This window comes from Hetaerina americana, unplaced genomic scaffold (genome assembly GCF_022747635.1).
Source record: "Hetaerina americana unplaced genomic scaffold, ioHetAmer1.1.p SCAF_20, whole genome shotgun sequence".
Taxonomy (NCBI): domain Eukaryota; kingdom Metazoa; phylum Arthropoda; class Insecta; order Odonata; family Calopterygidae; genus Hetaerina; species Hetaerina americana.
The window spans coordinates 1375407-1390148 of record NW_027286764.1 but is presented as its reverse complement, the minus strand read 5'-3'; the positions used below and the strand labels follow the sequence as shown (position 1 = coordinate 1390148).

At 42.4% G+C, this 14742-nt stretch overlaps 1 protein-coding gene across 3 annotated transcripts in view; it reads right to left on the bottom strand.

Moving 5' to 3' along the window:
- The window catches only part of LOC139688526 (potassium voltage-gated channel subfamily KQT member 1-like), a 311370-nt gene that overhangs the window by 37553 nt on the left and 259075 nt on the right, over window positions 1-14742 (bottom strand). For all 3 annotated transcript variants that reach the window (XM_071586043.1, XM_071586044.1, XM_071586045.1), the window contains one exon: window positions 422-597. In XM_071586043.1, coding sequence (XP_071442144.1) covers window positions 422-597 — 176 coding nt within the window. The remainder of the gene's footprint in view (window positions 1-421; window positions 598-14742) is intronic.

Genomic DNA, 14742 nt, shown 5'->3' with positions numbered 1-14742 from the left:
ATATCTCATTCCAAAAAAACATTTACAATAACATGCACACACTCACAGACACACTTGCACTGCAACCTCAGAGGAAACAAGAGGATTATTTCTCAAGTACTTATTTATCTTTCTGTTTTTTTGTGCATTAATCCACAGCATTTACAATTGCTGATTTCCAACCCTGGAACATTTGATAAAAGCGATCAAGCCTTGAAAAAATAAGGCACATTTTCTTTCATTCCCAGCAGTTGACATCTTTCTTCTGCCGACAACATATGTATCCTCTATGCAACAAAGGCAGGAAATATTTAAAAAAGTGAGCTTAAACTAGCAAAACTGTAACTTATAGTAATTATGGCAACTTCCAAGGAGCCGTTCTTCCATCTACCTATCACTATTGAGAGTACCATCATGTTCTGCAGATGGGGCTGCACCTCACCTGTCTGTGCATGAAGACAACGGATCCCAGGAGACGCCATGTGCCACCTTGTCGGTCTACGTGCAACATGCGCAGGATCTGCAAGAAGCGGATGCCCCTGATGGCCGATGTGGCAAACACCTGCCCCTTGGAGCCCACCGAAAGTACCACCATAGAGGCCACCACCACTATCAGGTCTGCTCCAGCCATGCAGGGAAAGAGACAAGAAATGAGTTGAAACTTGCTGAGGTCAAGACAAGGTGCGGCGACAGACACAACCCAACCACCACCACTACTCGACTAAATCCTATACTCAAAAAATCAAAATACCTGCTAAAACTTGGTCTGTTTAGTGGAGAATGATTGTACATTTCATTGGCCTATATTTGGTTTTACATAATTTATTGTAGATTTAGATGCATATACAAACATAAATAGATATAGTAGCAGCACACATAGGGCAGGCAAATGATAGCCGAGGTCATTTGCACCATTAGGATGGGTAAGGCTGAAGGGTTGAGAGAAACCCCGCATCGGTATTAGCCTTCTCTTAGTGAAAGGCGCCCAGGGGTCCGCAGTTTATTGTCCCATCCAACAGACAGCGTACTCACTCAACATGCTCTTCACAAAGCACCTCAAAATAGGGAACGGGAAACCACTGAAAAATACCAGTCATCTCCAGGTTTCAAACCTAGGCCCTCTTGGTGGGAATCCAGTACATTAGCCACTGCATCATCCTGATCCACAGCTACAGAGGAGGAGGGAAATGCCTCAGTGCATTCTGGTAGGGATGTCATTACACTGCTCCTCTCCCCACTTCAGCAATGCTGAGTGACAAGAGCAAGCACTCCCCTGGTTTCATTCCCGAGACACCCCACTCCCACTTCGCACCCTCCCCTGCCCAGCCCCTCTCCTCATTCCCGAATTTCGCCTAATGTCATGACAGGTTCTGCCATGGACAATGAGCTATTAAGGGAAATTAGTCAACTCAACATGGATGCAACTCAAACAATGGATGAGGTGGCTCCGTTGTTGTGTCCCACTCTTGGATCCCAGGAATTGGAGTCAGGTATTCTTCGAGGACATCTCTGACAATCAGACTGTGGTGACTTGTAGAGTAAAGAGGCCAAAAAATGACAATGGAAGGAAGCCATCTGATAAGGCTACTACAGAAAAAGCAAGCCCTTAAAGACGATGGGATTGGTGACAATCTTGCTCCAGCCTATCAATTAGAAATAATTTAAAATTTTGAGCGAGAGAACACACTGCTTAGCACTTTCAATACAAAACAGCTTACAGAATTTCTTGGAAAAAATACATAACACAAATGCTCCCCAAACAGGTTATAATTGCAAAAAAAACACACAGGTGACATACATGGTCTACGTGGTATCCTGAATCACGTGAAACAGCAGGTTTTGGAGAAGTTAAGGGCTCGTATCAGTAGGTTGTGCCAGCATCTTCTGATGGAATGATGTGTACATGTAAATTAACAAATATGTCAATTTCCATTTCAAGATCTATCTTATCATTTATCTCCCCTTTGCTTCAAAAATGACCCAAAAACTCTCTTTTTCCTTCCTTAATGTAAACTCTGAGTGTGGCTACTATAAATGGGTACAATTAATGGCAATCGTTTCAACATGGCAGCCTGACATCTGTCTACTTCAGGAAACTAAAACTGCACTTTCCCAGCACACCACCTCCCAGCACACCACCCACTGTATTTCTGTCAGCCCAGAGCCGTGGAACTGCAATAGATATAAAGAATAACATTTCATACTATGTGATGAAGAACGGTGTAGTTTTTAAAGGACTTGTCCAGGGCATACAGCTCATTCTTTAGAACATCTCAGCTGCTACTACTCTCACTCCTTCTACCACAACTCTTGTTATTACATTCTTCTCTGGTCTGCACAACGCCCAAGTTACTCTCGAGGTCACAGAGGCATGGAACCATTATCTGATACACCTTCCACATACTTCACCATCAGACTCAGAATTTGTATTGAGAGGTGACCTGACCCCCCAAAAAAGGCAGAACTGGACGAGTTGGTCCATGCTCTGTGAATGAGCTTCAGTGGCTTGTGGAGCACCCTCATTGATGCACGGCGAGTGCCATGGAGCATCAATAAGCAAGGATATACCTACATGATGCCACGATCCTCCTCCCGGCTAGACCGCTTCTCCGTAGAATGCCATACCAAAGGTTTAAAGATCTCTCTTTCTTCGATCGTAAGAGTATCTTTATGCAAATAGAGCTGAAGGGGAAAATTACCATACTGGCAGTTTGACATTGTGCTTCTTGAAAAGAAGGACTTTGCTCCTGGGGGATTTCGATTACAAGAATTCTGGTCTCTTATTGTTCTTGGAAAAAATGACCATTTAAACCTGTCAGTCTTGCAGTCAATCTCTCTAATCTTACATTCGTGATCCCTCCGCCCGTAATACGTTGGGGTTCGTATTATGCTCTTGATTTCATCGAAAAAGGACCCATCTTTAAATGTTTTTAATAAGTTTAATCTATATTGTAAACGCCGCTGTGTAAGGGAATCCCAGCCTAAATTTTCTAGCAAAGTAGTTACGCTACTGCGTTGGTCATAACAATTTTTGACAAATCTAGCCCCCCTCCGCTGAACTCGTTCCAATCCCGAAATTAAATTTATCTCTTGAGGATCCCATATACTGGCAGCATACTCTAGGTGGGGCCTGACTAGGGCAAGAAAACATCGTTCCTTCACTTTTTCGTCGCATTTACCCAGCACTCTTTTTACAAATCCCAATTTTTTATTAGCACGACCGCATATTTCCCGTATGTGCTTTCCCCAGGACAGATCGTGAAAAGGAATCTACCCTCGCGATTTCTGTTTGCTTCACTTTGTAACTAAATGGGGGGGGTGTTACTGTTTTCCCAAAAATGTATTACCACGCATTTTTTCAAATTTAATTCCAATTGCCATGTATCGCACCAAGTCTGTATTGTATTTTGGTCGTTAGCTAACGTCACTCTGTCATCGCGACTTCGAATGTCCCCATAAATCACCGCATCGTCAGCAAAAAGACGGAGCCTGCTATTAACCACGGCGCTGAGGTCATTTATGGGAATAAGAAACATGAGGGGGCCTATGACGCTTGCCTGTGGTACACCCGACGTGACCTTAACAGCATCGGATGATACACCATCCAGGACGACTGTTTGAACACGATTTTTTAAAAATTGTCTAATTCAGCATATAACACTCCCGTGTATTCCATAGGTTTCCAACTTCGCGAGTAACTTGCACTGAGGCACTTTATCAAAAGCTTTTTTTAAAATCTAGAAATATCGCATCAACTGGAATATTACTTTCACCGAAATGTATTAAATCATGAACGAAGAGTGCGAGTTGAGTTTCGCAGGATCTACCTTTACGGAACCCGTGTTGGTTATTAATCAATAAATCTTGGATATCGAGGTACCTCCTTATGGAACTAACAATGATGTGTTCAAATATCTTACAGGAGATGGAGGTGAGTGATATTGGCCTATAATTATTGGGGTCCTCCCGGTCTCCATTTTTAAATATGGGTGTCACAGAAGCTATCTTCCAGCCGCTTGGCACGCTTTCTTCTGCTAACGATTTCTTAAATATTATATTAAGATAAGGAGCAATTTCAGACGACAGTTCTTTACACACGCGAGCCGGTATCTCATCAGGTCCCGGAGATTTTTTTGGGTCGATATTTTTAAGGAGTAACTCTATTCCACGGGTGGAAAAGTCGATTGCATGAATTGGCTGTGGAAATGTTTTCGGAAGGTTCTCTGGTATATTCTGGGAGCATTTGTTGAAAACACTGTGGAAGAATGAGTTTAATGCGTTGGCTTTATCTAAACTACCTGTTACTTTATCCCCTTTTTCGTTGTTCAATGAGTTTACGGTGGACTTTTTCCCCTGCACTTCCCTGACGTAGGACCAAAACATCTTTGGGTTATCGTTTAACTATTCACCTAATTTTTTCCTTTTGAATTCCGCTAGCGCCTTCCGGAAGGCCTTCTTGGCAGTGGACCTGGATTCTTTGTAATACTGTATGGTTTCGTTGATTTTATCAGGGGAGGAATCTTTAACCGCGTTTTTCATTCTGGCATGGCACGCCCTTTGCCGTCTTAGTGATTTCCGAACTTCAGAGTTGTACCAACGGGGTTCCTTATTCTCTCTTATATATTTACTAGGTATGAATCTCTGTATTGCTGAACGTGTCTTTTTAATTATCGCAAGAAAATTATTCCAGGTATCTTCGACACTCCTAGTTTTGCTTAATTCGTCAAATCTAAGAAAGGAACAGTTTAACTCACGTTTTAGGCCATCATAGTCAGCTTTATTGAATAAATAAATTTTTCTCTTAGGTTTGTTAACTTTTTCTACGCTTAGGGAAAATTTAGCGTTTACAGCCCTGCGATCACTAATTCCATCAATAACTCCTACATTTAAGACCATTTCGGGTATATTAGTAGCTAATAGATCAAGAATGGTCTTTCCCCTTGTTGGTGAAGTGACAAATTGATGTAGGGAATTTGAGGTGAACGTCAATAAGAGGGACTCGCATAAATCCTTGCCTTTACCTCCATTTATAAAACTGTACGAATCCCAATCTATTGTGGGAACATTAAAATCGCCACCGATTATTAATCTATGCTCATTGTTGTGGGATGTAAAGCTTTTTATCTGCCTTTCTAGATCTAGTATTGAGTTAACGCCAGCGTGGGGTGGTCTATAATACGCACAGACATATATTCTTTTCGCACTGGGTATTTTTACTGAGCACCAGACACTTTCTATACAGTTATCAAAAAATAACTCAGCACTACTGATGGTAGAGTTTTTAACCGCGATAAACACTCCTCCTCCGGCTCTATTCTGTCTGTCGATTCTATAAACTGTGAAGGACTTGGGAAATATTTCGCTGTCTACGATATCGGAAAGTATCAAGAAAGGGTTCTCTAAAGCCACAAAAGACATTATTGGAACCATAAGCGCTAAAAGGACCCATGGATCCCGGATGAGATGATTACAAAGATGGATGAGCGGAGAACATGGAAGATTGTAAATACAGAGTAAGGTAAAATGAAGTGCAAAGAATTAAACAATAAATGGAGGCAGGCAACATATAGGGCAAGGGAAGCATGGTGGAAGAGGCAGTGCGAGGATATAGAAAGTCTGCTAAGGAAGGGTGAAATCGGTGCGCTGTACAGCAAAGTTAAATCGTTATCGGGAAGTAAGAAAGGGAGATCTATGCTAACAGTTAGACACAAGGCGGGTAAGGTAATAGTTGACACAGGAAAGATCCAAGAGAGATGGAAGGAGTATATAGAAGAACTGTATAGTAAAGAACTTAGACCAACAAAGTTAGACATTGAAAAAGAATATGACGTAGAGGAAGATAGCTTAGGTCCAGGAATACTAGACAAGGAGATAGAAAGGGCATTAAGGGAGATGAAACTAAATAAGTCCGTGGGGGTGGATAACTATTGAAATGTTTAGAAAATAAATATAGATATATTATAAATATAGATATATAAAAAAATATCTTCGAAATGGAACGCTCTTTGGCGACGCACAAATATATATAAACACAGATGTAGATATTTAGAATATAGAGACACAAAGAAAGGACACTCACAATTTGTTATTTGACGTTTCGACAGCTCGGCTGTCGTCTTCAGAATCACGATCTTCTGAAGACGACAGCCGAGCTGTTGAAACGTCAAATAACAAATTGTGAGTGTCCTTTCTTTTTGTCTCTATATTCTAAATATCTACATCTGTGTTTATATATATATATACATATACGAGGGTCATCCGGAAAGTAGTACCCGTTCGTGCCGCATGAAGTGCTGACGACGCGAGTAGCCGCTGGACGAGGTCAGATAGCTTCAGTGGCTTGTCTGCCTTCTCTGAGCCAAGTTGCGTGACGCTAGCATTGCCTGTGTTGTTTCTGTGATTGTTTACAATGTTTAAAAAAATTGAGAACGCCGCCAGTTGTGAAGTGAGGGCAGTGATTAAATTCCTCAATGCAAGAAACGTTCGCCCATGTGATATTCATCGCCAATTAAAGGAGGTGTATGGAGACAATGTAATGGACGAGTCGTCTGTTCGGCGGTGGTGTCGCAACTTCAACATGGGGAGGGGGAACACACACGACGATGAGCGTTCGGAGAGACCGTCTGTCATTACAGACCAACTGGTGAGCTCAGTTGACGAATTCGTGAGGAACGATCGGCGCGTCACAATTGATGACATCTGTGAGCATTTTCCCAATGTTTCTCGAACAATTGTTCATGAAATTGTTAAACACCATCTGCATTATGCAAAAATTTGTGCAAGATGGGTCCCTCGCGTATCTCAATGAGCTGGCGGCGAAGGACTATGCAGCAGGAATACAGAAACTTGTCACACGTTATGACAAATGCCTTAATTTGCTTGGAGATTATGTTGAGAAGTAGTTTAAAGTATCCTCTTTCAAATAAAATTTTTTATGTTTGTTAATATTTACTTTTGTCTTTTTATTTCACGAACGGGTACTACTTTCCGGATGACCCTCGTAGTTACCTAATGAGTAAAATTGGAATTAATATGGGTCCCCATTAATAGTCAAAGTATGCCTCTCCACTGAACCAGAGACATTTTTGAGAGTGCTCAATTACTGGAATGGCAAGTTCATAGCTCGACTCGGAAATCACCGCCGGAGAAATAACCAAGGGTTGCAACTGCCCCCTCCCCCCTGAGACGCCGCTAGTTTCCTCGCAGCCAGGGGTGTTGCAATGAATCCCCATCAAATGAATCCAATCCTAGAACTACTCCACCACTTGAGTTTAACACGCGGTTTTTTTACGTGTTCCAAATTAATTACCGCTCCACAAGAAAGGTAGGCGACCTTGTCAGAGATAAAAAGGGCAACGATACGAGATGGCTGGCTACCATGCAACTCGCAGATATGAGCGGCGCAGGATGTCGTGTTCACTCACATTGAATTGATCTGATGGTGCGCAATACGCTCCACTTTGGCGCCGGCGCCACTCAGATGCGCCCTCATGTTTCACGAAGCAGTGACGAGTGAACGTCGGCTGATTCGGCTGTTTTGCAAAATTCAGTTTCACCTCTTAACTGCAATGGCTCTCACAACAAAGACATGACGAGCATTCAAAATGGATACTTGAACAAATACAGAGTCACAGTACAACGCCAATTACATGCTGTTCCTGTTAAAGCAAACCTTGACGCTAGCAATCTGCTAATCCTTGACGAAAGGGAGTTCGTACCCGTTTTAAAGGCATCTCAAGGGAAACAATTGAGAGAAGAGCGGCCACCCAATAGAGACCCAAAGAGTGGGCTGGAATCGACCGAAATGCTTCCAGATTTGCCTAAAGCATATGAAAGAGAGAAAGCAAACACAACAGTAGGAGTGAGCGTGACAAGGGAAAATCCACGGCTTGGGTCCATTGCTTTATGCCTTCGACCACTTGCCACGTCATCTGAGCATACTTGAAGGAAGTAAAACCCAGGGCAGACCCAGATTGGAGAGGAGTGGCAGAGGTCATCGAGAGGACGGCGCAGCACGGTGCGAGAATGATAACATCACACGAGAGTTCGTATGCCACTTGGTGCGAGCCCTTTAAGGAGGAGAGCATCCCTCCGAAATGGAAACATCATCTGATGCTGTCATATTTTATTGGACTTGAAAATGCCAGACACAAATCCTCTGGAGGGTCCTGGAAAACCCATCTACAGAATGAGGCTGCCGGTTACAGTGAATGCTCCGATTGCTGCCGCACCGCAGTGAATACATTCTTTCTGTTTTCACCATTATTTGGAATGAAAGTCCAACATTTCAGGACGGAAGTGAATTTTACGTTATTAATTCTGCAGTCAAGATATCGCTCGTTTAATTTCGCAAAAATTCATTGGCACCCACTGAATCAACACGAACACCGTAAAGGGATAATTCAAAATCTTCAGACAAAAATAGATCCATATTTATCGAACGAACCAGTAACCGAAGAGTTAACTTACAAAGTAATTCTTTAGTCGCGAAAATTACGGGACATGATTCGTGTTTTATGACCCAAGATGTGAGCTCAGAAGCGCGGTCATCTCATCCCCCCTCATTCTTTGGATCAGACCCGCTCGCCACTGACCACGAAACGCGGGCGATTGGCGGGCAGTGGCAAGGGGCCAGTACTACTGGCAGTCAGAAGAGTCAAATGATAAAATCGGACACAATGCAACAATTTCAGAGTGTAAAAATCATTCGCCTTGACTGGGATTCGAACCCAGATCCCTCAATATCCGGTCGAGTGCTTGAGCCACTTAAGCTACCGAGGCGTCCTCTTAAACTCTGAAATTTTTGGGGCTTTTAAAGGAACAAGATGTTGTGACGAAATACCGCGCCTCGCGCACGATTACGAATGCCTGTGACATTGTATGTACGGTATTTCGTCACAACATCTTGTTCCTTTAAAAGCCCCAAAAATTTCAGAGTTTAAGAGGACGCCTCGGTAGCTTAAGTGGCTAAAGCACTCGGCGGATATTGAGGGATCTGGGTTCGAATCCCAGTCAAGGCGAATGATTTTTACACTCTGAAATTGTTGCATTGAAATGCACATTAGCGGATGACTCCGTTAAAAGTTACTGTTGCGGCATCTCCCGCAGTTTCTTTGGAAAAATCGGACACACATTTCTCCGGGTAGAAGATCGCCTCGGGGTGATTCTTGGAGTCGCGAATTCTTCTTCGCTCAGTTCACCTGCCAGCCGACAAAGGAGAGAGACAGATGAGAATTCTCCGCTTCGAGAATGTTGGCCCAGACGAAGGCTGAAACGAGCCGTAAGGCCCGTTGTCATGGTACAAAAGTCAATTTTTGTTCTCCCACAAATCCGGGCGTTTGTGGTGGATTGCTTCGCGCAAATTGCGCATAACTTGCAGGTAATATTCCTTATTTACCATTCTACCCTGTGGCAAGAACTTGCCACAGGGTAGAATGCACCACGCCCCTACAGTCGAAGAAAACTGTAAGCATGACTTTCACATTCGACCGAACTTGGCACGCTGTTTTCGGTCTTGGCTCGTGCTGCAGCCTCCATTGGGATGATTGAGCTTTATTTTCCACACCACAACCATAAACCCATGATTCGTCACCAGCTATGATCCGCTGGAGAAATTTGGGTCGACGCGGACAAAGTCCAACACCTGATTAGCAATGTTAATGCGTTGCTGTTTTTGGTCGAAATTGAGCAATTTTGGTACGAATTTCGCGGCGACCCGTGTCATGCCAAAATCATTGGTGTAAAAATCGTACGGCATGAGCCAATCGATATTTTTAGGTCCTCAGCAACTTCTCTAACGGTGATTCGACGATTGGCCAATACTATTTCCTTCACTTCATCAATGTTTTCGACTGTTGTTGACGTGCTCGGGCGTCCGGCTCGCTCTTCGTCGTTCACTTCTTCTCAGCCCTCTGAGAACATTATGCACCACCGATAAACGTTGCTTCGGTCCAAGGTAACTTTTCCATGTGCCACAGTCAGCATTTGAAATGTATCAGCGCACTTCATTTCGTTTTTCACATAATATTTTATGCAGATTCTTTGATCCATTTTTTGGAACAGGCAAAAATCGAAGACAAGCCAAAACACGTCCAAGCAAAACCGCTGTCAACAAATAACTGAACTTTCAAAATTGCCGAACTCGGTATGAGTGAGAGACATAAGTACCAACATAACGCGACAAAAAATTTGAATATACGTAACCCGGTAAAATTAAAAATTCACGATACTTTTTGAACAGACCTCGTATTCAATTTTTCCTCCATAGTACTCAGCTCTTTTCCCTCATCCATGGTTTTCTCTGCCGGCTGCTGACACTCCTTCCTCATCATTCCAGTTTATGCTTCTACACTCAATTTCCTAATCCGCGTGCACTGCTCTACCTTTTTAATCGAACGCTATAGTTCATCACCACCAAAAGATGATCAGAGTCCGCATCCGCTCCCGGGAAGCTGTGCGAAATTCTCAGATTGCTCCTAATTCTGTACCTAACCATAATATAATCCCAATAACAGCTCTCTCAGTCACCGGACATTTTCCACGTGTAAATACGTCTTTTGTGGCGTCTACACCAAGTGTTGGTGACGATTGATCCCTGACTCCTGCAGAACTCAATTGTTTTCTTCTCGCGTTCATTCATCGTACCTAAACCATAGTTCCCAACCTCGTCACCGTCTCTTCCTTTGCTAAACATCCTGACATCTCTTGGCCAAAGAATCGGGGCACTTGGTTGCATAAAGCTTCGCAGATTTCAGTGCAAATTAAGTTTCCTGGATAGCTCAAATGGTTAAGAGCCTCTGCCCGGCAAATGGAAAGATCCAGAGTTCAAATCCCGGTCTAGGAAATATTTTTGCATTCGTGATCTGCTGGATTCCGCTTTCCCCACCTCTCCTATGTTCGTCCTTTGTGTGTGTTCCTATCCCTTTTCCTTATATCTGTTTCTATATAAATGAGCATTTGTTCGCCGTGTGGCGGGATTTCGTGTTTGAATGTGTGTGTGTGTATATGTATATGTATATGTATATATATATATATATATATATATATATATATATATATATACTATATATATATATATATATATATATATATCAATAACAATAACCACAGTAATCAACCCGAAGGTCGGTTTGGTAGGTAATGGTAGAGTTTATCCAGTACTAAGCCCGATAGCGTGTTAAATTCACACATTAGGGTAGGGGGCCAGTTCTTTTTCCTGCGATGGTTATGGTTTCCCAGGAAGATCTGGTACCTGAAAAATCACATAACTTCCGTGGAGCTGCAGGTGAGGCGCCCAGAGTACCTTGCCCAGGAATCGAACCTGCATGTACTCGTATATAAAAAGCTGCAAAATTTTTATTTGCTTTCGATATATTTTTTTAATGTATTGTTTCATGGTGATCTACTTCAAAGCACTTTTGAGCAATCATATTTGAAATATTGGGTTCCTCATTTAATGACAGGGCTGTATTAACTGTACAGTAAAACCTGTGTATAGTGTATGTGATAGTACAGAGTTTCAGGTCCCTCTCACTCACTTAGGTATTACATCCAACTTAGGAGCAAAGCTGCTTATTTGCTTATTAGGGCGTATGAAGGGTAATAAGATTGTTGAAAATGAGCAATAGGTATGGCTAGAATGGATAGAACCTGAGTTTCTGTATCTCTAACTAGAATATATATTCTTTCTCAAAGAATCTGTTGATATTGCGTGTGTACTGCCAGTTACTAATGCATCTATACAGATGACCCATCAATCTCAAAAACCTTCTGAGATCCACCAACCCTTTGGCGCCCCCCTCCCGACATATTTCCTCATATTTCCCTTTCTTGCAACCGCCCCCCATTGTAAGGCATGTCTGCTTATCAGATCTGCTCTACTCTCCCAACCCCACAATCTCTCTCCGCCCGGCAACTGGAAGATCCGGAGTTAAATTCCCGGTCTAGGAAATAATTTTACATTCGTGATCTGCTTGATTCCACCTTTCCCACCTCACCTGTGTTCGCCCTTTGTGTGTGTTCCTATCCCTTTTCCTTATATCTGTTTCTATTTAAATGAGTATTTGTTCGCCGTTTGGCGGGATTTCGTGTTTGAATGTACAGGTATATATATATATATATATATATATATATATATATATATATATATATATATATATATATATATATAACGATTGTCCGGAAAAACTCATACGAGCGGCACAATAATGGGCTGACACAACATAACACAAATAGAAAAGAATAGACACATATAAAAGAACACTTACACGGTAAATTGTTCGAGCTTTCGGCCCTCTCAGGGGCCTTCTTCAAGAGAGACTCTCTTGAAGAAGGCCCCTGAGAGGGCCGAAAGCTCGAACAATTTACCGTGTAAGTGTTCTTTTATATGTGTCTATTCTTTTCTATTTGTGTTATGTTGTGTCAGCCCATTATATATATATATATATATATATATATATATATATATATATATATATATATATATATATATATATATATATATACACACACACACACGAGGGTCATCCGGAAAGTAGTACCCGTTCGTGAAATAAAGACACAAAAGTAAATATTAACAAACATAAAAAATTTTATTTGAAAGAGGATACTTTAAACTACTTCTCAACATAATCTCCAAGCAAATTAAGGCATTTGTCATAACGTGTGACAAGTTTCTGTATTCCTGCTGCATAGTCCTTCGCCGCCAGCTCATTGAGATACAGGGTCACTCCTTCTTTAAGTTCTTCATCGCTGTCAAATCTTTTTCCTGCCAAAAAGTCTTTAAGCTTTGTAAAGAGATGAAAATCTGAAGGGGCCAAGTCCGGGCTATACGGTGGATGGTCGAAAGTTTCCCATTTGAATTGCTGCAAAAGTTTTTGTGTTATCCCAGCTGCATGAGGCCTGGCATTGTCATGAACGAGAATGACACCAGTAGACAATAGACCTCGCCGCCGATTTTGTATTGCCCGCCGTAATTTCTTTAATGTTTCACAATACGCATTGGCATTAATAGTGTCTCCACGGGCCATAAAATCAATAAGCAATACACCTCGTCGATCCCAGAAAATGGTTGCCATGAGTTTCCTGGTGGACAGAACTGTCTTGAATTTTTTTGGTTTGTTTGGTGAATGAGCATGATGCCACTCCATTGACTGTCGTTTACTCTCAGGTGATGCATAACAAACCCATGTTTCGTCACCAGTAATTATGCGAGTCAAGAAAGAGTCTCCTTCATCAGAATAACGTCCCAAAAACGTCAGTGCTGCAGCCATACGCTTGGTTTTGTGCTCATCTGTAAGCTTGCGAGGGACCCATCTTGCACAAATTTTTGCATAATGCAGATGGTGTTTAACAATTTCATGAACAATTGTTCGAGAAACATTGGGAAAATGCTCACAGATGTCATCAATTGTGACGCGCCGATCGTTCCTCACGAATTCGTCAACTGAGCTCACCAGTTGGTCTGTAATGACAGACGGTCTCTCCGAACGCTCATCGTCGTGTGTGTTCCCCCTCCCCATGTTGAAGTTGCGACACCACCGCCGAACAGACGACTCGTCCATTACATTGTCTCCATACACCTCCTTTAATTGGCGATGAATATCACATGGGCGAACGTTTCTTGCATTGAGGAATTTAATCACTGCCCTCACTTCACAACTGGCGGCGTTCTCAATTTTTTTAAACATTATAAACAATCACAGAAACAACACAGGCAATGCTAGCGTCACGCAACTTGGCTCAGAGAAGGCAGACAAGCCACTGAAGCTATCTGACCTCGTCCAGCGGCTGCAAAATAATGTGTACATGAATCCTGTTTTATACCAGGTATGCAGAACAAATAAATATATGTATTTAGCCTTGCTTATGCATGTTTGAAATTATCCCGCAAGCACGTAAATATTTTGTTTTGATGTTTTTCATATGATATTTCGTAATTTTATTTTAAAAGCAACCGCTTAAAGATTGTATACACGTCTTATCATTAACTCAGACGTGTATTATATTTAGTTTATATATGTATAAAATTTATGTATGTATATATATGTTTATGTATATATATATATCCCTCCCCGGACTACAACCTTGACGTGGTGGAAGGGCTTGTGCGTTCCGATGACCCCTAGAGCTGTGCTGGCGGGAGTAATCAAAAGTTGCTCCTGGTAGGGTCACCCATGCCAGATAGGTCGAAGGTTAGGAGCCAGACGAAAGGTAGTCCACGCAGCGTCTGTTCCTCAGTGAGGCGGCTGCAATGGCGTCTGACCCCAGTGGGGCGGCCAGTAAGTGATGGTGTCACGTAAAAAAACACTATTGAGGAAGGCAACGGGAAACCACCTCAATTATCATTCCCTAGAAAAATATGATGGTCAATAGAGATATTTTGAGTCCTGGCAACCACGGGGCTCGGCCCAATTGGCCGTGTGTCGTGTCCGGCAGCGGGGGAGGAAGGGCTTCCGCGGTCGTCATCCCACGAAACCCTTGCAACCAGCAGCAGCAGGACAGAAGACGCAGGAGAAGAAGAAGAAATTAGTTAGAATAGGAACGTGGAATGTTAGGACAATGATGAGGACAGGGAAATTGGAGAATGTTAAGCGAGAGATGGAAAGGGGAAATATAGATATTTTAGGTCTATGCGAGGTGAGATGGAAAGATAGCGGGGATTACTGGAGTGATAAGTATAGAATAATATACAGCGGCGGGGACGAGAGCCAACGAGGGGTTGCCATTGTATTAAATGAAGAGGTAGGGAGAAGCGTAGTCAAC